Below are 27,432 nucleotides of genomic sequence, written 5' to 3'. Positions count from 1 at the left end.
TGTCCCAAGTTTGAGACTGTTATTTTGAAGAAAGGAAGTAGCTTTTGAGCTGCCCTGCTATATTGACAGAGTCAGCTAAAAAAACGCTTTGTTACAAAAGCATGAAAGAGGTTCCCAACACTTTTAAATGGTTTTGGGAACACAGTGGAAAAGAAGTGACTGTTGAACTGTAAGCATTGTGGGACTAACTGTTAGAAGCTAATGATGCTGAAGCTGGCTTCTGATTTGTTCACTCCCCATCAGTAAACTAAAAGACTATTTCTACATTTTTGAAGGAGGCTAAACAGCATTTGATCATCTCTTCCTAACAGTCTAAACCGATTTGAGAATAAAACCTGAACCGGATTATTCTGCCCTAAACAGATTGCTTAAAACAGTCTGAGATTCATGAAACCTTTAATCCACAGGTGTCAAACTCCAGGCCTCGAGGGCCGGTCTCCTGCAACCCTTAGATGTGTCCCTGGTCCAACACACCTGAATCAAATGGCTGAATTACCTCCTCAGTATTCAGTCGTCCGGCCTCCTGCTAATGACCTAATAATTTGACTCAGGTGAGGTGAAGCAGTAGCACATCTAAAAGTAGCAGGATACCGGCCCTCGAGGCCTGGAGTTTGACACCTGTCTATTTGTGAAGACAAAAAAAATGTTTGTCGAATTCAGCCATTAGAATTAGACAGGTATAAAATAATGCATTAAACAGACAAGCCTGGAATAGATTATTCTCCGCTGATTACAGATTCTTTAAAACTGGTTTTGGTGTGTTTGAGTTTTATATAAAATGAGAATTACTTGTTTTCCTCAAACTCTTGTTGGTGAACCCAGTATTATTCATCATGTTTTTGTCTCGAAGCAAAATGTTTCACCACTAACTGCTGATTTGGCTGCTGATGTTGGATCACCACGGACGGGATCTTTGAACACATGGATCTGGTTACTTAGTCATTTAGGGGTTAATAATGGACTCCACTGAAAAACATCTGATTTCTGCAGCCCTACGAGGAAATTCATTTTTCTTCCCTGGAATATTCTCAAACCTGCTGCATTTTAGGTTCTTTTTGTTTTCAAATATCACTTCGTTATCATCCATCTTCCTTCACTGCTCCTACTGTAAGAATAAGATTGATGTTCAGCCACCATGGCCGTAGAAATTCTTATATAACTAGATGTGACTGTTTTAGCTTTATGAAACTGATAGAAGGTCATACTCTGTATGTCCTGGGAGGCTTTGGTTTCATTTGCTCCTTTGTCAGTTTTAAGAGTACTGATCGGGATATTTTAAACAATCATGGTGATGATTGGGATTATTCCCTATAAGCATGTTCTGAGTTACCAAATCAGCCTATATAAAAAATTACTTGCTTTTAAATAAGAAATCGTCTCTGATCTGCATTCAGAAAGGAAAAAATTAAAACTTTAAAAGCAAAAGTACAGATGTAAAAGAAAGAAAATGCCCACAAACCTGGTCCAGCATGAGAGATGCCATGTGAGATTTTAAAGCAGACGAAGCATCTTTTAGATCCCATTCAGTTTGGATCCAGGTCTTATAGAGTGGAGGATGCCACCCTCACTTTGTTAAACATGGATTTAAAAAAGATTTTAATGGGACACATGCCAGGCTTTTACCTGTGGATTTTTCCTTGACCTTTAATACAATTCAGCAGCATATTTTAATCAGAAGGCTCCACGAACTGTCGGACTTCAGTAATTATTTGTTGGGTCAGAACAATCACGAAGATACAATTATTAGTTTTAGGAGGAAACCTCACAGTCATTTAATCAAAGACCTCACCATTGATCGTGTCAATTCTTCCAAATACCTTTAGGACTAATTTGGAGAGTAAATTGTGTGCAGAGTCATTTTAATACAGACGGAACCATAATGAGCCTTTTTATTGTGCTTTTATCAAATCAGTTTTTTCCTTTTTCCTGGTGTCATGGTTGGGTCACCCAACTCAGAGACTTGTTCCTTTTAGCAGGTTGTGAAACTGTCCCCTGGACTGATGGAGATCCCCAACAATCAGCAGCAGGTGGCCACTTTCATCTCCTTCAGAGCTTCAGCTTCTTCCCTCTGGAAGAACATTCTAAATGTAGGATCAGACCTCGATAAAACCAGTTTTGTTCCGACTACTGTTTCTGAACAAGCTGCAATGATGCTGTCCCTTATCGGGTTTTAATGGATTTAATAGATTTTTATGAAGTCTAGATTATTTTGGTTTTATCTTATTTTTAAGTCTTGCTCTCCTCTTCTGGGTCCTCCTTTGCTTTGGTTCATGGAGCTTGGATCACTTTAAGAACTGTTCTATTTATTTGAATGGTTCTGGGTATCAATAAAGTAACCTTGGACCCCCATTTGTGCAACACTTTCCTACTTAACCTCTGCAGGGTGACCACTGAGCATTAAGCTTTCGTGTGAAATAAAGATATACCGTTTCCATCGTGACTTCGGTACCGTTTCTTCATGCTCTCATGGTACTGAGGATGGGAAACTGATCCAAACATCAGAACTGACAACCAATCCTATTGGTTAATGCAGTTTTCAAAAATTTAAATGTATTTGCCCCAAAGCGACATTACATTTTGTGGAATAATTATGACTATATCTGAACAGATGTGATATTGGAGCATCTTCATGTACTGGTACATGTTTGAGGTTGGACTCCTTTTAACATTGTGTTTGGGCCCTGCTATGATTGGCTGTTGGCACTAAAACTATCTGGAACTGTAGAAAAGAGCTGATCTCTGCAGGTAAGATAACTACTGCTACTAACCTTTGTACAGAATCTCAACCTTTCTGGTTGATGATCACATGGACTCTGTACCTGAATATATTCAGTGGATTCTCTCCTTCACAACCTCAGTAACAAAACAGAAGTGGAAAAACATTTATTTCTCTGCGACCACCAGGTGAGGCCAAAATGCACCTTTTCTTTATACATATGACAAAATAAATAATTACAATCAATAACTGACTATCTTTATTGTTTGCATCTAAAATTCAGCTGGACTAATATAAGATGAGTTGAATGAACCCTGTTGGAGCCCAAACCTAATCAGACTGTCTGTCAGTAGTTGCGAATGCTGAAGAAGCCCACGCTGGTCGGTGACTCTTTGACTGTAACGGTGACAAGATTAGCGGTGACATCGGTCACAAACACGTGTTCGATCAGACTGCGTGTGGGCTTCCAGTCCTGGTTTTGGCCCACCATCGGGTGACCCTGCCCAGCGTATGAAGAATCGTGATCCGAGTCCGAGCTGCTCTCCTCTTCTCCAGTGCTCATGTCGGTCATTTTGGCTTTCTTGCTGCCTTTAGTGGCTGTTCTCTCCTGGGGGTTCTGGATGTCTGGGCAAGACTTGTCCGATCGGCCTTGGACCTTGGTGGTCTGGATGTCAGTGATCTCTCTGAACTTGTCTCCTCCTGGCTGGGGTTTCCTGGCAGGCAGTCTGCCAGAGGTCACAGGAGCTTTATTGGCATCTGTCTCCAGATTTTGTGTGACACTGGTCTTTCTTGCAGGGAAGGCTGGATTTCTCAGACCTGTTACTGCTGTAGAGCCACTTCCAGGAGCATCACGGATTTGAGACTGTTTATTCTGAAGGTTGAGAGGTTGAAGACTTGAACCTTGATTGGAGGAGGTGTTCTTAGAACGCTGGGAAGCCCCTGCTTTAGTACTGGGTACCCGCTGCATTACGGACCCAAGGGATTGTGGCTTCTTTTGTCCACCAGGTGGGCTTAAAGTATGCGGAGTGGTTCCTTGAACTGGATGTTTGGAGGTATTCAGATTCAGAGCAGCTACCCCTTTGGATTTACAAGCAGCTGTTTTCAAATCAAGACTTGTGCCACTGTTCATGCTGGAGATGGACAGTTTTCCCTCAGTTGCATTTCTGCTCTGGTTGGACTTCAGGGGCAGAGACGAGCTCTGGACTGATGACCTGCCAGATCCAGCAGAGCTGATGGGATTTTTGACCACCCCACCCTGGGTCAGTGGGCTCCTGTACTGACCAGCCACCGTATCTTTGGCTGAGCTGCGGTGGAAACCCATGAAGGTGAAGCTCGCTGGATGAACTGGCTTCTTGATCGCTCCTGGAAGATCCGTCTCTTTGGGGGTCTTCAGGATTTTGCGTGGACCTTTGTTCTGCTGAAACTCCTTTGCTTCAGGAGGGGGGGGCTTCCTGCTTTGTTTCCTTGGGGGCTCCTGCTTTGCCATGACAATCTGTGCTTTCTTCTGAGGGACGGGATGTAGCTCTCGCGGCCTGACAGTTGGGCTTGCCTGTTTGACGTGGCTGTCATCACCCTCATCTTCATCATCTGATGATGAAGAAGAAGAGGAGCACGAGGATGAGGAGTCTGAGGACAATGAGGATGAGGCAGATGAAGAGCTGCTTGATTTTTGGGGTTCCGGTATATTTTCCTAGAATTTCAAAAGCAAATGTTAAATGGTCCATTATAGGTCCAGAGAGAAGGTTCTGCTATGCTTTGTACTTACTATGATCTTTCGGGGTCGTCCTCTGGGTCTTTTGCGTCTTTTAAGCATCAGAAGCTCCTTTTCTTGTTCTCTGGTGAGGAAAATAGTTAAAATTGAGCAGTTAACTGGGTTCGTCTCCTGTCCTCCTCCAGAACCTTCGGTGTATCTGCATTATTTCAAACTATTGGACTGTGTATCTGACAAACGTCGTGCCCTGAAACCCACGACCTGCTGCCGTCATATGGTTCCACGAGGTTTTTAAACTTTCCTTGGCTGTTTTGCACCTGAACCGAACATTATGGCAAGAATGATTGAAAAGGCAGTTTGTCAACATATTTCCTTCTTTTTGATTAAAAAAATCTCTTTCAGACTTTGCTATCAGATTTTCGACCAAACCACAGGACGGCCCCAGTAAAGGCTTTTATGCACCAAAAACTTCAGTCCTGGTTTTACTGGACTCAGCTGATCGTGACGTACTGATTGAAAGACTGGAAAAGTGTTTGAGATTGTTTAGTATTGGGCCAAACTGGTTTAGGAACAACTTTGTGTCATGTGGGGTTCCCCAAGGCTCTATTCTAAGGCCACCTTTATTTATCATCTGAATGCTTCCCTAATTTAGATTATGGAGTACTACATCTCTTACCATATGTAGACTGATACCACAAAACTTTACGTTTCTGTGTCACCACATGACCAGAGTCCACTGCAGTCAAATAGTCAGTGGGTTCATAATATCTTTGAGTAATCCGAATTTCCTCCAAAATAATGTAGAAAGGACTAAATAATTTTTTTGGTCCCAAAAATCTTAACGAGGGTAGAGATCACGACTCATTTCTTCTGTTTTAAACTACATTGTAGGTAGGCATAGGTTGGTTACCACGTTCACGGTTCTACAACTTTATGAAAGTCAGTTTCAAAACCTCCACAATTTCCGGTCATACTTTTCCTGGATATAAGCATTTTTTTTTTATGTCTTGCTGTCAGAGAGGAAGCAAAGGTCAAATCACTCAGTTCGTGTGCAGCTGCAGTATCATAACCCCCCCTCCACGTAGTCCTGTATAGCAGCTCTGCAGGATGTATGATGGCTGAGGGAGGCGAGCAGCCATACAGTGGGGAAAACAAGTATTTGATACACTGCAGATTTTGCAGGTTTTCCAACTTGCAAACCATCTAGAAGTCTATAATTTTTATCATAGGTACTCTTCAACTGTAAGTGACAGAATTTAAAACAAAAATCCAGAAAAACACATTGTGTGATTTGGAAGTAATTAATTTGCATTCAGTTTGTAATTTGTATCAAATACTTGTTCTCCCCACTGTACGGGAATACTTCGGCTACCGTAAAAAGACGGACGGCAACGGCTTAGAGGAAGAAGGTTGCCCTACGTAAGAAGCATTCTAGTAGAGAGTGACAGTAAACATCTATCACAACATATCTAACATGATAGAGCATCTACAGGAGCATCTACAGGAGCATCTACAGGAGCATCTACAGGAGCATCTACAGGAGCATCTACAGGAACATCTACAGGAGCATCTACAGGAGCATCTACAGGAGCATCTACAGGAGCATATACAGGAGCATCTACAGGAGCATATACAGGAGCATCTACAGGAGCATCTACAGGAGCATCTACAGGAGCATATACAGGAGCATCTACAGGAGCATCTACAGGAGCATCTACAGGAGCATCTACAGGAGCACCTCCCATCAAGGTAAAGTTAATGCTGTTTTGAAATAAACGCGCCGCCTTTAGCGTCTGGCGTTAGTAAAACAAATACAATCACCATGTTACTGAGGTACACAGCTTGGTGATCGCGCTGGTCATGACTTGTCTGTGAGAGCGTTTTGGAGTTGTTGGATTGTGTATTTGATTAGTCTTGAGGGAAAGGCGAAAGTAGCGCATTATGTATACACACGTTTATAAGTTGGAGATTCAGTTTTAAGTTCCTGCCTGCATTTTTTTTAATTTAAAAAGAAATCCGGTATTAATACATTTTTATTTTAAATACATATTTCTTCTGTTCCATGTTCTGTATGTATGTTTAAAAATAAACAATTGTTTTATGGAAACATTTTCTGTTTTTGAATAAAGGCATTTCGAGAAAACACATTTCCGAGCTGTAATCATAATACCGTGACGTGTTTGCTTAAGGTTATCATAACGGCAGAATGTCACACCGGACCACGCCTGATTGTAGGTTTTATATTTGTTGTGTGTTAGATGTCTGGAAATAAGACCACAAACTGCACGACAAACCAGGGTGTAATTATGTTGTCAGCGTTAAATGTTAAACACTCTGTGTATAACTACATCAGCCATCTAAAAAAACACTGGCAGAATGACAGTAAAACCGAAAAAAATGGATGCATACTTTGATTTTTGGTAGATTAAATTATTAATCAAGCAGCTGCAGCCAGAGTCCTGATCAACTACAGAAATAGAATCATATCAGGTTTCCCTCTGCTATGGGTCGCTGAGACACTGACTGCATTCAGAGTTTCTGGTCAGATATGAACCATGCAGACCCCTCAGGTCCTCAGAGACATCTTCACTCTGTGTTCCCAGAACCAGAACCAAACAAGATGAGGCAGCATTTAGCTTCTATGCTCCTCGGATCTGCAACAGCCTGAAAACCTGAGATGATCAGAAATTGTTGGTTCCTTTAAATCAGACCCCTTTACTGCAGCTTTCCCTTAAAGGTCAAATAATATAATCACTTTTTGTTTACCATGTTTTAACCATTTATTTATTTTAATTTAATTTTATGGTTTCAAATATTTCTTTAAACCTCTGTTTTTAATTTTTTCTGTACAGCCATACCTTCTGTGTGAATGCTCTTTAAACTCGCCTTACCAAGAAAAGAATTTACACTATGATCTCCATGTTACAAAAACCCAAATATCTTTTGGTACTCTTTAAAGTACAAAGACAATAGTTTTACAGCTACTTCTGACATGATTTATTTAAATACAGAAACTTACTTTTTATTGAACGCAGCCAACAGTCTCGGGTCAAGAATGTTCTCCTGTGGCTCCCAGCTGTTGTGTCTGAAAAATATAGAAAGTGATCAAAGTCTGGTCCAGTCGGGTTCAAGGAACCTCCATGTTCTCTGATCCCATGTTCAATATAAGAGGCTCTTGATCCAGAAACAGAGGAGTCTATTGTTCAAGCAGCCACAAACTGGGTTTGGGTAACCTGGACCCTGCCTGACAGAGAGAGACGGGTTCTTTAATGACTGGCTGAAAGTCATTGGCAGGATTTCCTAACAGGAAACGATCATTTTATACTAAAGCTCAGCAGGATTTCTGAAAATCTTCCTGGTACCATAACAATAAAATATTTAGCCAGAACCGTCAAAAGCACAATATCCAAAATATCCATATTATTATGTGTTATCGGGTCCTGATCTGCAAGAGCAAACTAGAACAAAGCTCTAAAACGTGAAGGTGCCAACTGTTGGACCAACAATCCAGATGTTTTGACCATCAAACCTAAAACCATCCAGCTGCTGAGCAAACATTAGGCAGGAATGTCCTCCAGGACTAGAAGCTTTCCTTAATTTCTTCCAAAAAGACATTTATTAAGTTTACTTGATCGGTTCTGAGGGATTCCATTTAAATTAGCATTTTATTTCTTCCTTGCCCTTATGTAATGCTTAATCAACTGATGTATTTCTTACATTTTATTGTACTCTTCTTCTCCTTCTGGTGTACTCGTGTATGAATGGTCCGATATAAATAACGGCTCTAGAGAAGTTATGAAACTCGGTTGTACATCTGCCTCTTTCCTAACTTTTTAAAAGCCTTATATGGCATCAAAATCAACTTTCAGGTGTCTTTGTCCTAACCGGCTAAAATATCATTTTCTGCTTATCGACTTTAAAAGGCTTTTGCAGATTTTCAGGGATGTTGCTCGTTTTTCCCCTTCGTACCTTTGCAGTTCGGTCACTTTGAACCTGGTACAGACATCTGGGACAGGACATTTCCTACCAATCCTGCGTCAGTTCGTACTGCTCTGGGGAGACGTTACATACCTGCTGTGACAACCAAAGATTTCCAGTAATTTTCTATTTCCTTCTCAGAGGCAACTGTAAGGAAATGTGTTTTTTAGAGCTGCACGATATCAGGAGAACACGTAACTGCGATACTATGATGATACCGATTCCAGTTAACCAAATTTTTTCTGACACTTTTCTTTTTCTACCATTACATAATGTCCCTACGACTCTGACAGTTTTAGCATCTTATCCACTAAAGACAAATGGTAAATGGCCTGCATTTGTATAGCGCTTTATCAAGTCCCCAAAGACCCCGAAGCGCTTCACACTACACTCAGTCATCCACCCATTCACACACGGACAGTGGTGTAGCCACAGCTGCCCTGGGGCAAGACTGACAGAAGTGAGGCTGCCATACACAGGCGCCACTGAGCCCTCTGACCACCATCAGCAGGCAAGGCAGGTGAAATTGAATGCCCAAAGACACAACGACTGAGACAGAGAGAGCGGGGGTTCGAACCGACAACCCACCATTACAGGACGAACTCCTACCACTGCCGCCCGATGTGGGCATTAAGGGCAATTAGAGTCCATCCAACTGACCAAATATATTCTCTATTTGCTGAGCATGAATGCACTTGGAATTATAACATCCAATCAAATGTTGCATCCAAGCTGTCCTTTGCATTTTGGATATTGAACAGTTTTAAGACTCCGGTACATAAAATCTACCAGCAGGATGGGACCCGGGTGTTGATTTGAGACATTTGGGCCAAATATTCTACCAACAGGCTCATTAAAAATAGATTTACTAAGAAACACATAGATGAGGTCAATACCAATTTCAACATATGTCCCTAACTTTTATCTGAGTTTTAGAAACTCAAAGGTTCAGTTAAAGTAAATCCTCCTGGTTAACACATTAATAGACTGAATGGTGGGAGTTTCTAGTTTTGATGCATTTGATGAATAGCAGAAACAAACGAACAGTTTTTTAGGAATCTGACCTAAATCACCTACTAGAGCTGAACAGGTCAAATCTGCTGATTACAACTCTGGCCGACATTAAAGCATCAGCAGGCTTCCAAGGTACAGCCTGACGAGTAAAACATCATGTGCAGAAAAGTCAAACCTGCATGGCTCACTGATTATTCAGGTGACATCTTCCTCATACATGTCTGTGCAAATCCAGCGTAACGATGCTGGTCAGAACTGGAGCAGAAATTACAGGCCTGCCTTGAAGCTTCCAGAATTAGTAGTTTTATTTTTAATCAGCTTCCACTCTCTGCTGGGGTGAATTACACACAGACTGTTCTCAACACAGAGGGCTTTTAAATCACCGGGTAGGGTGTTGGTTTGTTAGGTCTCACAAGCTACTGTTCTCAGACGACCTTTTCTTCCTTACCAGACAAGTTCCCATAGAAATCTCAACTTTATTAACTCATCTTCAAGCTCAAGATTTTGCTATCCCTACTTTTCTTAGATGTATCTTTACACATCTTTTGGACTGAAGTTTAAGCCACAAACCTGAAGGAACATTTGTAAACATGATGCAAGCTGTTTAAACTAAGAAAAAGAGCATAGTTGATGATTGAACACTGAAAATGGTGGAAGCTCTTGGCTTTAATGACTTTAAAACGCACCCATTTCAGAATTTAACCTTCAAATTAAGGGAAAATTACCCGATTTTGATCTCTAGCTGCACTTCTTTTTGGTGCAGCAGTTTTTAAGGCACCTGCAGGTTTCCTTCCTCAGCCTGGCTGCATTTATGAGCCCTATTATGAGTCAAAGGAGCTGATCAATACACCGAAGCTAGCGGAAAACTGATCTGCAATGAGCTTTCTCTTTATCCCTGGAAGTGAACAGTCTATTCTGATCAGCAGTCAGAGAAATAATCCACCCCCACCCTCTGCCAACACACAAAGGATGTGGTCCCAACAGAAAGCCACGGAGCTGGCAGGCAACAGTGTGCACTGATGGAGGATTACTGATGGCAAGTGACATGGAAGGAGCAACAAGAGAGAAAAAACTAACATTTCCTGTTATAACCTGATATAACGCTGTATAAAGTAGGTATAGATGTGATTTTTGAAGCTATCGCCAGCCTGGGTGATCTATGTGCAAAATACATCTTAACGGGTAATAAAATCACTGTTTGTGGCTGTCTGTAAAGAGCTGAAGCTGAATCAGTTTAATGTTGCACAGAAAAATCTGGATTTCTGAACAAAAGAAGCAACTAGGAAGGTATAAATAAACAATGCCGAAACGCAAAGCTCAAGTCTGAAGTGTTCTTCTGGTTCTGACTCGGTGCTTTGGACTGGAAAAAAAAGGTAAGGGTTCGGTTCTGATGCAGGCAGCAGGCTCCTATCAGACACGTTGGTGTTGTTTTCATTGTTCGGGCTGAGCAGCGCCACTTGCACTTACTTGGATGACCATCCCCTCCACTTCACCAGAAACTCCAACTTTCCCTGAAACAAGAGCGGAAAAACAGCCACAGCGGAGGGAAACGTTAGTGAGCAGCCGCCGGAGGATGAAAACCGCGGAACGAAAAGTAAGACGTTGTTTCAAGGGGGCCCACCTTTCTGAGTCGTTTGTTCAAAATGCACTCGGCATCAAAAACCTGCTCTCCCACGGCGCTCAGCTCCTCCATGACTGCCTTCACCCACAAAACGGAGGCTTCCTCAGCAGCCAATCAGAGGCGCGATGGGACACCACCGGATGTTCGTTGTGGCGCCTTCAGAATAAAAGCTGTTGATATGTAAAATGGTCAATGTAGAAATACTGTACGTTACAATTATGACCACTTGGTTCCCCTTTTGTGGATAGAACAGCTTGGACTACCTTGAAGGTGTTAGCAGCAGATAATTTGAGTCATGGATCAGACATGGATCATGGAGGAGCTGAGCGCTTTGGGCAAGACACTTCACCCACCTTGCCATGGTGGACAGAGGGCTCGGTGGCACCTTTTGTATGGCAGCCTCACTTCTGTGTTGCTCACCACTCTCAGCATATGAATGAGTGGCTTTGGGGTCTCTGGGATTTGATAAAGCATTTTACAACTGCAGTCCAATTACCATTTATTAGTCCAGAAACAATCAATTCAAGTCCAAGTCAACACCAAGGCCCGTTGTGGTGCTTCTCAAGCAAATTTCTGAACCATTTGTCTTTGTGGCAGGGAGCGTTGTAGATTTTAAGAGAAACACGAATATGTCAAACACTATTTCCATCTTGGGAGAAGAAGTGAAGGAGTATAAATACCTCGGTGTTCACCTGGACAACAGACTAGAGTGGAGATGCAACTGTGAAGCCATCTACAAGAAGGGACAGAGCAGACTGTACTTCTTGAGGAAGCTTAGGACCTTCAGTGTTTCCAGCAAGATGCTGCATATCTTCTCTAAGTCTGTTGTGGAGAGTGTGATCTCTTCTACCATCATCTGCTGGGGAAGCAGCATCAGAGCCAGAGACTTAAAAAAGCTCAACAAGCTGATAAAGAAGGCTGGCTCTGTTCTGGGGACTCCTCTGGAACCTCTGGAGATCATTGTGGAAAGAAGGATTCTTCATAAAATGAAGAACATTATGGAGAACCCTGAGCATCCTCTTCATGAGACTGTCTTACAACACCAAAGTGTCTTCAGTCAGAGGCTTCTTCAGATCTGCTGTAAGACGGAGCGCTACAGGAGATGCTTCCTGCCCACAGCCAGACTATGATCATACTATCAACCACTTGCAGACCATCAACAACCTCCAATAAGAAAAACATAGATGCTGAATTATTTGAACTCTTTATTTTACTTTAAAGTTGAAATTAAATATTCCTCCATTAATAACAACATATATATGACAGCATATAGTCAGTAAACATTATATTTAACATATGAAATAAGTTTAATTTATTAGTAGTTAAAGGTTTTGATAGAACTGAAGTGCACAAACTTTTATTGATACCTATAAATGACAAAGAAAATTAGAGTAACACAAGCTTAGAGAGCTGGCATTTTGATATGAACGATAGATTTAAAGTTAGTCTTTAGTTTAATTAAATTGGTTTAATTTTGACATTCTTGACCGGAAGTGCTATGATTCTTGACGCAGCTTGACTGTGAAACAGCGAGGCGGGTAAATCAGACTATGAAATATGACACTCTGCAGCTACCGTAGGCTCATTGAAACAAACATGATCATTTGTTGCCTACTAATAAAAATTTAAAAACAAAATTATTTTTTTTTTTCTTTTTCAGGAAACCTGATGAATTAATGCAGCAGAAACGTCTCTGCCTTTGCTTGAAACTAAATAAATTGACATCATTTAATTACCAGTTTATTTTACAGGATACAACAGAGATATTAAGACATATGAAAGAGAGCAGCATTATTATCCAAAACATCCATGTACTGTAGACTCACATAAAATTAAACTAAATAGCTACTTCATGTATTTATTTCCACATTTCTTAATTTGTGGTCTTTGTCAAGAACTCTGTAATTTTCTACACACAGTCCCACAATTCCCAGTGATTTATGCTGTGAGAGAAAAATGTCCACAGGCAGACATTTCTCCGTCCAGAGCGAAGGAATAAAGTTTTTTTTATGTGACGATCAGAGTGAAGTTTTTTTTGTCTTCTCTTCTTCTGTTGAACTCTCCAATCTGAAACAGATGCAAGGACTGTAATCAAGGCTGAGAGAGAGAAAGTTTGCTTTTATTCCTAAAAGCAAACTCTTGAAAAATAAAAATAAAAAGAACTGAATACATTCCTTTATGTGCTATATCGTAATATAAGACTCGTTTTCTAGAATCCTTGGTCCTTACCGTTTATTCTTTCGTTTTCTCTGGAGGATTTTGTATGATGTTGCTACTGTGAAAACTAATAGGAGAAATCCAGCTACTGCAGAGAGGCCAATAAAGCCGTTTTTCCAGTAATTAACAGTTTTACCTAAAAGGATAAAGTGAGAGAAAAGAAACATTGAATTATGTGTTTTTTAAACATCATTTCTAAAGTTTCTTCAGTGCTTAAAAAATGAACAGTTTGCAGTAAAGAACTCTGACCCATGGTGCAGCTAATAGACCACTTTGAATATGAATCCTACACACGTAACTTTTTATATTTCAACTTAATCAACTTGACTTACATTGTTTAATATCACAAATGATGCAGGCGCTGCAAAGAGCAATTCAATGTGTTCAGTAGTTGAAATTAGTAATGTTTTCATAAAGCACATTTGAAAATAACCACACAGCTGACAAAAATAATGGGTCAAACTAAACGAGAAAACAAAATAAAGTTGCAAAATCAAAAGGGACAATGAAAATAGCCAAAACACCACCATATCATTTACTAAAACCTCATATCTCTACGGCTGAAGGTAAAAATAAGTGTTAAACAGGATTATAGTGAAGATGTCTTGATATGTAAAACCCAAAAATGACTGTTAGATATGAATAGCAGAAGACCCAAAATAGATCCCTGAGGAACCTCACAAGTCAGAGAGGCTGCAGAAGAAGAATGTTTTCCTAATCAAACTGGAAACGTCCTTTTTGCCAGGAAGTGAGTCCGAGTATTATGTATATTGATTTATAAAGCCATTGTTTTACAACAAAATGGAGGCATTTTGGAAAAATTTATCTGTTATAGTTTAGCAGAAAAAGACGGCTATGAATGGAAATATCTACCTTTCATTAAAGGTTTCAAGATTTAGTTGGTTGTCAGAAATCGAACAAAATGTTTGTTATTGCAGGAAATATTTCCTTTAATAAATATACATTTCTGTTTTAGTGGAGTTTTGTTTAAAACATATTTTTTGTTGACATTTGCGCTTGAACTAACCAAGGGACCCAGGGCTGCCTCAGAACAGGAGGCTAATGAAGCAAGCTTAAATGTTTCCATCATTCTACTTTTTTTTATCCTTAAACATTATTCTTTTAAACCAGTTTAAATCCCATCAGGAAAGTCACCAGAACAGTGTGGTTGCTGTATTGTAACCCTCCAGATGTGAACAGCAGTCTGGAGAGTTGGATGATGAAGCAGAGGCAGGGAAACTCACCGTCAGCGCTCGTCACCAGCATGCGCTGCGTGGCGCTCAGGTGGCCGTCGTTGAGCTCAGGCTGGATGCCCAGAATGTGACACATCAGCGGGTAGATGTTCACCGTCTCAAACGGCCCCACTTCGAGGTTCTTGTGGAAAGCCGGACCCACGGCCCTGAAGAAGGGCTTCATGTCCATCTCCTGGTTGTCAAAGCCATGCTCTCCTTTGTTGAACTGAACTGGGAAATACTGCAAGGACAGGATGTGGATGATGTAACACATTTTGGAAGGATCAGTCAGAGTGTAACTTTCAGAAGCAGTCATTTTAACAAGGACTTCACAGCTTGGCCTACTTCCAGCAGAGGGAGGTATTGGCTAAGAATAGAGTCAGTTTACTGCTGTGATGGCCTTTTCTCCTTTTATAATTGCTCTCAACCCATGACCCTGTTTAAATGACATCATTTTAATATATCTGGACTTTTTTACATTTCACATAAGATGCAAACTTATAATAATTCATTGTATATTATGGCTAAAAGTAAGTAAATAAGTAAAACACCCAGTTATCTAAGTAATTGCATAACACTCTTAATGAGCTTATCTTTCTCTAGGATCAACCCAAATCGTCTATAAGCCATAAAGGGAGGGAACAAAGAGTCGGCTAATGTCCTGATCGCTGCTGGTCGCATCCTCAAGATGTGAGATAACCCACTTTCACAGAGTGTTCTGTTTCTTTTGCTCTTTAAGTCCTGATGTGGTGCTTCACAGGTTAGACTGACAACGTTGAGCTGAAGGCTGCGCAGCGGCTAAGTGAGTGCAGAGCCAAATGAAAATGCTAATTTTGAATTTCAAGGCATGAAAAGCTTCGCAGAGCATTCGAGAGCGCTGCGTGTCACCAGCCAGGCCTGGATTATCCGTGCAAATGCACTTGATTAAAACTGTAATGTGCCAAGATTAAAATTTCACTCCTGTTTCTGATTGAAAGGAGCTCAGTTTCACAACTTCCAGAGAGCAAATTCTGGGGCTAATTTAATTACATCGGAGGTCAAGACGTGAGGATATTTCTGGAGTGAACCCAATGGCACTCACATCAGTTATTGGCCTTATTATCTCCGTCTGGACATAAGTGCGCATCATTTTCTTTCCTTGTGACCAATCAAGTGGATCATAATCGCAATTTTACTGGCAGCTGTTAATGCTACCAAAGCTGGTTTTGAGATGCTTGCAGTTTAAAATGGGGCATCCTGGATGTGGCACAAATGGCAAATTATTTTACCCTTTAAAGGGTAAATCAATGAGACTTGCTGTGGGGAGGGAACTGTCAGAGTTCCTGTCACTTTGGCTTTAAACTGTCCTTCATGATGTACGTCAGGTCATTTATAAGCAGAAACATCAGATTTGTGTTTTCCTGCTGCAGGTTAAGGTGTGGTTCAATAAATTAGTATATAATCTCACACAGCGTGATACGTTTCAAACATTTCATTCTTTCTTTTGCTTTTGGTGATTGTTGCTTACAGCTGATGAAAACACAAAAATCCGTTTCCTAGAACCTTAAAATATTACATCAGTCCAGAAAAAAGTATTTTAATCCAAAATTGTGGACCTACAGAAGAGTATGTTTATATTCTGTGCAGAATCTGCACTCAGTACCTGGTCTGGGCTCCTTTTGCATAAATAACTGCATCATTGCAGTGTAGCAAGGAAGTGATCAGCCTGTGGTTCTGCTGAGGTGTTCAGGAAGCCCAGGTTGTTTGGATAGTGGTCTCCAGGTCATCTGCATTGTTGATTCTGGTGTCTCTCATCTTCTTCTTGACCACTTCTTGACCACAGTCAATAGGTTCTTTGTGGGATTTGAGTCAGGCCAGTTTGCTGGTGTTACCATGGTGATTTAAGCAAGTATTGGTAACTTTGGCAATGTGGGCCGGTACCAAGTCCTGCTGCAAAATGAAATCAGCATCTCCATAAAGCTTGACAGCAGAGGGAAGCATCACCTGATCTAAAATTTCCTGGTAGATGCCTGCGTTGACTGTGGACCAGTGGACCAGAACCAGCAGATGACAAGGCACCCCACGTTAACACTGACTGTGGAAACCTAACATTGCACTTCAAGCAATTTGGATTCTGAGCCTCTCCATTCTTCCTCCATACTCTGAGACATTCACTTCTAAATGAAGTCCAAAATTTACTATCATCTGAAAAGAGGACTTTGGACCGCAGAGAAACAGTCCAGTTCATTTCTCCTTAGCCAAGGTAGATGCTTCTGACGTTGTGACTGGTTCAGGAGTGGCTTACCAGAAGATATGGAACAGTTTAGCCCATGTCCTGAAATGTGTGTATGGTGGATTTTCAGGTTCTCAATCCAGCTGCAGTACACATGTTGTGAATCTCGCGAAACTCTTGAATGGGCTTTGCTTAATAATCCTCTCAAAGCTGCAATTATCACAGATTCTTGTGCACCTTTTTTAGCCCACTTTTTCTTTTCACAGAACTTTCCACCTATATGCTTGGATACACCTCTGTGAATAGCCAGCTTTTTTAGCAACGAGATTTACCTTCCCTGTAGTAGGCATCAGTGACTGTCTGCTGGGCAACTGTACCGTCTTCTCTATTATTGTGAAGGTCATAGCATGATCATAAAATCATATTTCTGTGTTAAAAATCTTATTTTATTGATCTGATGAAATATTTTAATATTTTATTAATAGAACAGAATAAGGGCTTGAAATGTATCACTGTGCATGTGTAGTGAACACCCACCTCTTAGTTATTAGATGCAGATGCAGTCTTTTGAGCAAAAACAAATTTAAACCAATATACGCACCCCATTGAGAACGTATCCAGGGTCAGTCCATAAAATGATGGGCGGGATGCGGTCATTGTTTGAGAAGTGAAGGTGCTCCGGCATCTCCTCCTTCTTATACACATGCAGGTGTGGGTGAGCCCCCTTCAGGGCGTTGTAAACCGTCTCCAGCTTTCCGGGCTTAGGCAGCAGCATCCCGGATGGTCCGTAGTCCAACAGGTGGAAGGACACATCTTGAAAGTTAAATCCAGGGATTTTTGACAGGGTGATTTCTTCCAGCTGAGCACCACGATAGATGGAAGTCATGCCGTGGTCTGCTGTGATGATGATGTTCAGTTGTTTGGTCAGCCCGTGATTTTCAGTTGAGTTTCGGATGTAGCCCACGGTTCTGTCCACTTGCTTCACCATCTCTCTGCGTTCTGGTGAGTCAGGGCCGTATCTGTGGCCGGTGCCGTCTGGTTCACCGAAGTACATAGACACAAAGTCCAGATCCTGATCTCTGAACCAGTCCATCACCTTGTCTGTGTTCTCGTACCAAGCGGTCTCATTCTTGTAGTTGTAACGGATGGGCTCCACTTCGCGCATCATAGCAACCTGTCCCTGGTAACTGGAAGCTGTTCCAGGAAAGTGAAGAGAGCCAGCTTTCAGACCCTGGAAAGGTAAAAAAGGGACATTGCATATAACGTGTGTGCTGAATATATTGACAGATAGGTACAGGCTTCATCAGGTCGTAAAGCGGGTCATAGTAGTGGTTCTGACACAAATGGCACCCTGGGGCAAGTCCCTTCCTCATAGTAATTGTATAAACTACAGAAACGAATAAAGTTTTCATCAGTTTCAGTTTGTATTTTAAATAATCTCTGTTCCGTGTAAAATAATCCAATTCAGGACAGGTATTTTAGATGTTGAGTAGATGCGGACTAGATATCTAAAAAATGAAATGGCCCTTTAATTCTCTGCTGCATGCCACCCTGGGCAGTGAGCCATACAGCACCCACAGCTGGGTTAGGAAATCCAAACTATATATCGTGCCTTTAACTTTTCCTCCACATCCAGGTAAACCTTTTGTGTAATCTTTATCTCGTAACATCTAGGCCTGCAGAAGAACTTCAGAGCTGTTTGAAGAACAGAAAGGGGTTCTGTTGCTAAGATGGAAATGGTTCTGCTCAGACCTGTCGCTGCGCTGTGATCCAGATTGGCAGTGTGCCGTTGTCCCACCACTCGTTCACAAACTGGGTCTGATAGTAGGGCTTCTTCTCCATCGTCGTGGTGTTGAACCACATGTTGTGGATCACCCCATGATTCTCAATGTAACGGCCTGTGGAGGAGAACCCCCATCAGATGGCTTGCAGTCCATATTCACAGATATTGATTCAACATCTAATTTGTTTCTCCTGTTTGTTTTCAGTTGTTTCAAAGTAAAATCAAATCATTTTCCAATTCTGTCATAATAAGCAGATCCTTAACCACATAAACTGTTGCAGAAAGTGAAACATTTTACCTGTAAGGAGGGTGAAGTGCGTAGGACTGGTGACGGTGATGTATGGAGGAGTAACATAATGGGCCTTTACTCCGTCTATGGCCATCTGGTCAAGGTTTGGAGTGTCCACATCATGGTCGTAGTCCCACCGGAAACCGTCGAAGGATATGAGCAGCAGCTTCTGCCTCTCTCTGTTTACCGGGACTCCGAGGGTGAAGGAGGCCCAGAGGATGCAAAGACTTACAGCCCACAGCATGATGAATGCCTCAAGGATCTGAACTGACCCCGCCCTTCGATTGAGACTTTAACTCACAGGAGATCCCACCTCTTTTCAGTTCTCTTTCAGTTCAGTTCATGTTCTGAACAAAGTTTCACTAAGTTATCTGTTTGTATTGATTAGATGGACTTTATCTTGGCTGTTTCAGCCTTCCGCCAGATGATTTTTATGAGCCAGTTTTATGGCTGAGACTTGTTTTCACTGTGAATCCCTCCACCCTCCTTCATTCCCAGTCATTTGAGTCTAGAGTACTGGCAGTAAAGCAGATTAATCTCTTCGAGCATGTTGCTCGTTTCTCCTCTTACTCAGTTGTTGATGCTGCCTTTCTGCTCGTCTGTGTCTCGGAGTTTCTGGTGAATCACTGATGATGGGGGAACGACACTTTGATGGCTTTCACCTTGAGTTGGGATGGCGCATGATTGATCTGACATCAGGAAAATGAAGAGAATGAGAGTATATATCTCATCATCAGGTAGCAGTGGTCCCTTGGGAAGCAAAGACCCTAATAGACCTATTTCTCGTAATGTCTCAGTAGATTTCCCTTTTGGATGTTGTTCGAATTCTTATAAAACTTGAATTGCAGCAGCCATGAGCAGGACAAAACTATTTTAAAAAGTGTTTCACATCAGATCATTTTTGTCAACATCACTGCATTCTGAGGTAACCTTATCATTGTCCATTAAGTTGCTGGACCAGCTAACTCTTCAGTTTTGTTCTTTATTGTGTGTGTCCTTGACAGAAGTTCATGAGAATAGTCTAATCTTTATGGAGATAAGGGATAACATTCATCAGCTTTCATTTACCTTATCCATATTCATCAACTTTCTCATATTAACTCTATCGGCCCGTTGTCCACTGTCAGCAAGATTTGGCGAGGTGTTTTGAACTGCTGAGACCTATGAAAGGCTCAGATCTTTGCTATAAGAACTTTATCAAACACACACATTTAGAACTTGTGGGGCAAGCAAACTTTATTTGACCCTCTCAGTCCTGCGCAGGATTTCCTGCGGGATTCTCCCATTTTTGTCTTCAAGAAAATGTGAGGTTCTTGCCTTCAGCTCTCCCTGCTGTGGTACACCTTTCCCACACAAACAGCCAGAAAAACGGCCTCAGCAGCTGCAGCTGGTAAATGTAGAGTGTAGGAGAAGTACATAAATTAGGACTCTGCATTGCTCATACTGGTGCATATTTTAGAAAAGTGTCTAAATCTACTCTGAATTGTCTTACATTCAGGGGGAAAAGGACTGATGCAGTGATAGGATAATCTATGTCCACCCTTGCTGATTCTATAGGATTTAACAAGAAAAGCAGCTGCCAGGTGCTGCTGATTGAATGCACTTAATTAATTGATCATCACCAAATATGATCACCTTTATAAAAGCAGGCGATTTGTCAGTTTGCTGCTATGAAGCATGCATGTGCATGTTGGGGTCATTGAAAAATGGAGAAAGAATGCCTTGATAGGACTTCCTGGTGTTTAGGAGTTCCTCTCTGGTGAATACATAAGTGACCACATAATAGTGGTAGAGAGCGCAATTAACACACAAAAACAATGAAAGTACAAGAGAGCAAAGTACCGAGGCGTCCATCTGCAGCGTCATCTTGGATGTAGACAAGGATGTTAAAAATTGACTGAACAAGTATTTCTTGTTTGGAAGCAAAACCAGAAGAAATCTGTAAGAGCGTAAACACTTTTCACCCACAGCATTGAATGGAGAAAATTAAGAGTAGTTTACTGTACAAGACTCCAAATGTTATCCCATTATTTACTATTTGTTGCCATAAATCTTAAAAGATTAGACCTTTCTGTTCTAGATAAAAAGATAAATACCAAGGATATTATCGTGTTATCTTTAGTTGCTCTGAACACAGCTCTAAAGCTGCATTGTGGGGAATAAAATAAATGTTTACTGTGTTTCAGCTTTAAAGCCTTCTGGATGCATGGATTTACTCTAATCTTCATACAGCAAGCTAAATGTCACCAGAAACTTTTAAAAAACATTTTTTTCTTTTCATCTTGAAGTTAAGACAGTTTAAATGAACCACATTTTAAAGTCTGAAGAGTCTTGTGGGTGTTTTCAAGTTGTACCTCACTCTCCAACTTGTCTGAGAAACAAGCAGACTTTCCCACACGCCTGATCTTGAATCAGAATTGCTGATGAAAGATGAGTGAGATCCAAATTTAAAATACATAAACACAACCACACCTCCGCAGAATGAAAACAAATCCTCTGCTGCATCTGTATTCGGCTCACTTTGGAGTTTGAATCGAGGCTGTTCTCCTCCCTGCTGTGGCTGGAAGTAGACCATCAAGTCCATGCCAGTGTGCTGTGATCGATGCGTTTTGAATTGTGTGCAAACAAACTTTTAATGCATGAATGACTTTTTATCAGATTATGTGCAAGCAAGTCCAAGTAGAAACCTCTAAACCGCAGGGAAACTCGAATGGAAGTGCACGTGTAGTAAATAACCGCTACCAATACAACATTTTAATGGGCCTGTTCAACATACTTAATCGCTGTCATGCTGTAGGAACCCAGTGTGCAGCTTTACCTTCTTTGGCTGAGTGTAATGAAAAGCTGGGATATAAAATCAGAACCATCTGTGGGATCGTAAAAACAAATTTAAATGCGTCCCAGAAATGACGGAGGATGCTGCCTTTTACATTCAGCTATAAGCACAGAGCGCCACCCTGCTGCAACTCAGCTCATTATGTAACGGTTCATTTAGCAGCTGACTTGTTTGGAGAAAACATTATGACATGGTTAATGCAAGCAGAACACTGATAGTAATAAACTGTCTCTGGATATCTACAAGCATCGACATGACATTTTCAGGGTTTTCATGAATAGTTCAGAGCTTTTACAGACAGGTACAGCATGAATAACAGATCTTTAATAACTAAAGTCACAAATGACTAAGGCAGAATGTGGGTGTTTAAAACAGTAGTAAAGTGGACAGTTGTGATGAAAATGAAAAATAAACTTAGAAACAATTAAAACAGGAAATCTGGAAATCGATCCACCAAGCAGACGCATATATTAAACAGGACATACCTAAAGAGATCAATACAACTTTAATAACCTCTTAAAACAGACAAAATGATCAGAGCTTTGCATCTTATTATCACAATTAGCTTGGCTAGCATGTCTAAAACAGCAGTCTGTGTGTTCAGTGTATACCAGTGGTAAAAAGTTAAAACCATGTTTTTCTCACTGTCGGACATTAAATCAGCCTCCATCGTTTTTATTTAGGGATCCTCCACCCGCTCACCAGATGCTTGGGTCAGTCTTCACATTAAAGTTCAAGCAGGATCAGTTGTCTGTTAGATCCAGCCTAAGAGATAATGTTGTGAACACATTCAGGAAACTAAATATGATTTCCAAGACTGGCCACCAGTACTGAGCGCTGAACACTAGAAGCACAACTCTGAACATCCCACCAGCCTTGAAGACATTGGTTCTTCTGTGAGCTATTTGGTGTTTAGCAGGATGTTGGTGAAGGTGATGGACTCTCTAGCTGTCTTCAGCACCTGGTCATGGAATCTCTTCTCATAGTGAATCTGCACATCTGCTAGACCACACCATGATGCTACCACTACCATGCTTGATACATGTTCAGGATCAGTATACCAGTTCCAGAGCAAAGGGGGGACACCAGAATCTCAGCAAATCATCACATCAGTTTTTTATGTGGATTTTCTGCTAAGAATATAATGAATCTGAGGAAACTGAAGACTACAGTTTTGCTCATTTGCACAAAAAACATTCTTACTTAATGTTGCTGAGGTAACAGAAATGATTTATTTTAACTAATTATTCAATTAACATGTAACCAATCCTAGTTTTGCATTTTTGTTTATCTGCTTTGCCAATATGTAACCTGTTCTGATAGATAGGTTCTCATAAATGTCCCATGTCAAAAACTGTATGGCTACAGATGTTTAAAACAGGTCATAGCTTTATAACACTGCTATTAGTTTGAAATAGTTAAAGATGTTGGGAAGTGTTTAGGTTCTCTGAGCATTTAGACGTTCCTGCCTTGATTTTATGTGTTATTTCTATGAATCTATGGTCTCATGTTCCTTGTGTCAGAATGGCTGGGGTGTTAACTCTTGCTAATTAGCAACAACTGCTCCACCCTTAGCAAGTACAAAGACATATAGGCAGGGATTAGAAGAAGAGAGGAGAAATAATTATTGTCATATTGGTTAATTAGAAGACATTTTTCAAATGACAGCATGAAAACAATACAATGCTGTGAAATTAAATGAGCTTTCAGATAATTAATCAAATCTGCAGCTTCCCTCTGCCTTATTGAGCAAAGTGAACTTCATCATGAAGCTGTTTTAGTGCAGTAAACTTTCACTGCTCCGAGCTGATGGGGAACAGAAGTTCAGTGAAAAAATGTAAAATAAATATTTATTTATGAAGCTATGGTGAAAACAGGCAGAGTTCAGAAACATGAAATACCAGAGAAACTGAGTTTGTAGCTCTTATGAGGGGCTGGTCCATGTGAGCTGGAATATTTTTTAATGTATTGCTGGTTTATAAGAACATTTTGGAACTAAAAACACTTGAAGCAGACCAAGTTCATGAAGAGCTCAAATAACCCCAGGCCCAATCCAAATACGTTCACTTGTTGTTTATTGCAGCTGTTTCCTAAACAAAATAAGTACATACATAGATTATTATAAATACACCCACATAGGCCACTTTATAAGGTATACCACATAGGCCACTTTATAAGGTATACCTTGCTAATACCAGGCTGGACAATCTGTTACCTTCAGAACCATCTTAATACCTGGAGGCATAGTTTTAACAAGGCATCTGAAAAGTTGTGGGTCTTCATTTTTTTAACACCGTTATGGCTTCCTAACGGTGCATAGAAAGGTTAGCGAGGTTGCATAATTACAGGATGTAATTCCGGGTATTTAGAGGGTTTTACGGTACATTTTCAATATTATTTCTGAGATTAAAGATGCAACAAACAACTGCTATTTTCACTGAAATTCCACCATGAAAAAACAGTCTACACGTTAACATTAAGGTAGTGTTACAGAACCAACACATTACCTCTAAAGGTGGGTTCTGTCAGAAATCAGCCTCCCACCATCCTAGCAGTGCTGCAAGCTTTCCAGCTGAAGATCTAATTTGAGGATGAAACTTTACGGCATGGAAAGCGATGCTAGATTCCTGTAATCTCTGGGAATCACAGATTCTACATTAAACCAGTTAGCTCTTCATTTTCTTCTTTGCTGCTTTACTGAAACGTTTTTCCTGCTGGGGTTTGGCTCAGGTGGTGTCCTGCCCTTCTTCACCAGTCTGCAAACTTTCTAGCTAAAGACTCCCCCCAAATGTCCATAAATGGAGTGCACACAGAAAGAAATCAGCATCATCACATTTTATCTCCATAAACCACAGGCTCTCCCCAATATCCAGTCAGTGTTAGTTTGACTTATTTTTCTCGTCGGTCCTTCTGCCTTGCCTCAATAGCTGTTTTATTGTTGTCTCACTTTACAGTTTTTTGTGGGATTTACACTGCTTAGAGTCCTAAATGCAGCAAAATATTCTTGATTGGCTTATTTATAGAATTTCAGTCAATAAAGACGGTTTTGTATTTGTATTGGACTTATAAGTGAACGGGTTGAGTGAATGGTTGCCTCATCATGGCGGACAGGTTGTTAACACCCGTCAGTCACTCTGCAGTAACTCTTACTACACACAAGGGGTCAGTGTAAAGAATAGACTACTACTACACAGCAGGAATTGTAACAGGAAGTACACTCTTATTTCACAAAAATAGACGTTCAAAATGTAAATTTGCAGAACCAAGACAGTCAAGACTACAGCTGCAGTAATATGGCTTTTTTGTCCAAAAGTGTGAAACTCTTGGTTGAATAAAAATGCAACTGATGAAGTGTGTTACTTTACAAACTGCAACACTGCCTCCTGCACCCCTCCATGCTGAAGATAGAAGGAGAAACATTTTCCTGTTCAAATATGTGGTTGTTTTCCTGTCTGAACAACGTGCAGAAAGAAAGAATGCCAGGCGAGTTAAGCTCTCAGACTCCACCTGTCTCCTTGTGTGTTTGTTACTAGTGTTAGTGGCATTTTGTTGAGGGTCAGTAAAAACTGCTAAAATATTACTACCATCAGCAATACACAGCAGTTATTTTTGTTTATTTGATATACTGCAACAGTTGGACTCCCCTACAGATATTGCTTATTGTATAAACCATCTCTACGCAGCAATGGGCATGTGTGATTATCTGCAGCTTCTCCACCTTATCATGAAATCATCACACCTGACTTGTTTAGACTTTTCTTTTAGTGAGTATGAACGTGCCCATTAATTTACATGTATTTAATGTGTATTGGCGCACAGTGCGATGCACATTTACATCTAGGTGACAATAAAGAGGAATATTTACAATTTACTTCCAATTGAAGCTGTTTCCAATAATTTTATATGGTGTGTCGCATTATTTTATGAGTTTAAAGCTGCAGTAGGGAGTTCTGAGAAAATTGTGGACTTAGCCTAAACATTTGAACAAGCACACCTTACAGGTCCCCCCTCCTTGCTCTCTGCTGTGCCACAGCCCGCCTTCCACAGCTCCTCCCCCACAGCGAAGCCTGCCATAAACGCGCAAGCTAGTAAGCAGGGCTGACGATGACGGTGAATAAACAGCTATGTCACATTCACTGGTAGGGATGAAACATCAACGATATTATTTACATTGACAATGGCCTGCCCATACTTTACTACAAACATGGTCCTCAAATCGTTAGCACAGCGCCATTAGCACAGCTGCAGCACACTGGCAATCTTAAGCTTGAACGGTGAGTGTTGTGTTGGGAAGGGGTGTGATTGACACTGCTTAGGCATTCCTTCTGGCTCTGATTGGTTGGTTCTGAGTGGGAGTGGTGTATTTCAGCAAAGGGCAGTAGGACCTCTGGGAGGAGCCAGAGGAGTTTGATTGTTTTCACAGATTACCTGTCTCATATTGTCAAAGTGACAGTTTTATGGTGCCTGGGAACTGACATTGGGGAAAAAAACCATATAGCGTGAGCACAAAATACTACTTTTTTCCCACAAATACTCATTTGTGCCACAAATGAGTATTTCGTGGGAACGAATTAGTATTTTGTGTGCACGCTTTATATATATGTTTGCCCCATGTCAGTTCCCGGGCGCTGTACAGCTTATACAAAATACATTTCTACAAACATTACAAGCTGCAGCTTTAAATGTGGTCCAGTTTTATCATTCAGGTTGAAATCATAAAATCTCAAAGTCATGAAATCATATCAGGTTTGATGTTCCTTGATTTAAATAAAATTGAAAGGAGTCATATTTAGATGACTTTTAAAACTTTGTAGTTTTTTATTGTCAATTGAAAGAAATTGGCGTGGCTTCCGCACATTTTCGACGCAGGTCACAATTTTGCGTGAATTTCTGCACACTTGCGCCACAAGGTTTTTGTACATAAGCACACTTCTTACATGAAGCCCCAGATGATAACGTTCAATTCAATTTAATTATACAGTCCCAATTTGCAACAAAAATTGTCTCAAGGCACTTCACAAAACAAATCCAGTTTACTCACTGAAATAAAAGATGATGGATTCTGCTGACCTCATGTTGCAACAAGGACAGACTCTTCATACCTGTCATACTGCCACCCTCATTCCTGAAGAGAGCACAGGATTCCTTCTGATGTTGCATCTTTGTCATGTTGCAGTCTGAGCGCAGTTTCTTCATACAGTAAACATGATGACAGACAAGGGCTGAGAGCCAAAGGTTCTCCTGTAGCCAAAAATCCAGGCAAAGGCTCCTTTTTTAAATAAATGTATTCCCTGTCATTCAAAGCTTGCCTCACTGCTGGTTTGCACGGTGAACATTAAAGTCTATGTCAGCGCTTCGTCAAACCAACACTGACCTTGAGCTTCTGTCTGTGTGGCTCAACAAAGCCTCAGTATGAATACGGCTGCTGTAATGTGCGCTGACATTGATTTGATAACAGTGAGATTAACATATAGAGAGGCTGCAGTCATTTCTACCTGAAGTGCACAGCACAGCACACATAACAGACATTATTAAAAGTGAGTAGCAGGAAAGTGACAACAAATATTTCCATAATAAAGCAGCGTTTCCTTCAACAGGCTGCAGCTGTAGCATGTCATTCTTATCTGTTCAAGCCTTGAAGAGGCCATCAAGCTCTATCTTTAGTTATTACCAGCACAGGCTATATGACCTCAGTAAGTAAATAAGAAAAGAAAATAATCAGATTTCTAGTCAATAATTGACTAAAACCAATGGTTGTAAACTGTTCCCCTGCTATTAGAAGAGAGCTGATGTGTACTTTTACCTCCCTGCTTTTTATTATCC

General features: G+C 40.8%; 2 protein-coding genes across 3 annotated transcripts; both read right to left on the bottom strand.

The window, feature by feature from the left end:
* Positions 1-2,868: 2,868 nt before the first annotated feature.
* LOC124864914 (chromobox protein homolog 2-like) lies at positions 2,869-11,154 on the bottom strand. Its single transcript, XM_047359865.1, has 5 exons — positions 11,041-11,154; positions 10,887-10,930; positions 7,447-7,512; positions 4,482-4,551; positions 2,869-4,406 (listed from the first exon to the last, which is right to left on the bottom strand). Exons 1-5 carry the CDS (start codon positions 11,110-11,112, stop codon positions 3,063-3,065), a joined length of 1,596 nt encoding a protein of 531 aa, XP_047215821.1. The 5' UTR covers positions 11,113-11,154; the 3' UTR covers positions 2,869-3,062.
* A 1,071-nt stretch (positions 11,155-12,225) lies between these two features.
* On the bottom strand, positions 12,226-26,923 carry LOC124864915 (ectonucleotide pyrophosphatase/phosphodiesterase family member 7-like). Of its 2 annotated transcripts, none has more exons than XM_047359867.1 (7): positions 26,651-26,923; positions 18,783-19,462; positions 18,454-18,599; positions 17,303-17,932; positions 14,502-14,730; positions 13,270-13,393; positions 12,226-13,107 (listed from the first exon to the last, which is right to left on the bottom strand). In XM_047359867.1, the coding sequence occupies exons 2-7, from the start codon at positions 19,015-19,017 to the stop codon at positions 13,059-13,061; spliced, it is 1,413 nt and encodes a 470-aa protein (XP_047215823.1). In that variant the 5' UTR covers positions 19,018-19,462; positions 26,651-26,923; the 3' UTR covers positions 12,226-13,058. The 2 variants fall into 2 exon arrangements, with proteins under 2 accessions (XP_047215823.1, XP_047215822.1); XM_047359866.1 differs by having other exon boundaries at positions 26,712-26,923.
* Positions 26,924-27,432: the final 509 nt, after the last annotated feature.

Source organism: Girardinichthys multiradiatus, chromosome Y, assembly GCF_021462225.1.
Source record: "Girardinichthys multiradiatus isolate DD_20200921_A chromosome Y, DD_fGirMul_XY1, whole genome shotgun sequence".
Taxonomy (NCBI): Eukaryota; Metazoa; Chordata; class Actinopteri; order Cyprinodontiformes; family Goodeidae; genus Girardinichthys; species Girardinichthys multiradiatus.
Note: the sequence above shows the minus strand (reverse complement) of the source record. Positions and strands in the feature narration are given on the sequence as shown.

Excerpts from the sequence above, each read along its gene's own strand:
- LOC124864914 (XM_047359865.1), bottom strand. The coding sequence starts at position 11,112 with ATGGAGGAGCTGAGCGCCGTGGGAGAGCAGGTTTTTGATGCCGAGTGC. Across the intron at positions 10,931-11,040 it reads TGAACAAACGACTCAGAAAG|GGAAAGTTGGAGTTTCTGGT; the intron begins GTGGGCCCCCTT and ends CTCTTGTTTCAG. Across the intron at positions 4,552-7,446 it reads TTGGCTGCGTTCAATAAAAA|AGAACAAGAAAAGGAGCTTC; the intron begins GTAAGTTTCTGT and ends TTTCCTCACCAG.
- LOC124864915 (XM_047359867.1), bottom strand. The coding sequence starts at position 19,017 with ATGCTGTGGGCTGTAAGTCTTTGCATCCTCTGGGCCTCCTTCACCCTC. Across the intron at positions 14,731-17,302 it reads CTGGATACGTTCTCAATGGG|TATTTCCCAGTTCAGTTCAA; the intron begins GTGCGTATATTG and ends CTGTCCTTGCAG. Across the intron at positions 13,108-13,269 it reads AGAAAACGAAAGAATAAACG|ATTGGAGAGTTCAACAGAAG; the intron begins GTAAGGACCAAG and ends CATCTGTTTCAG.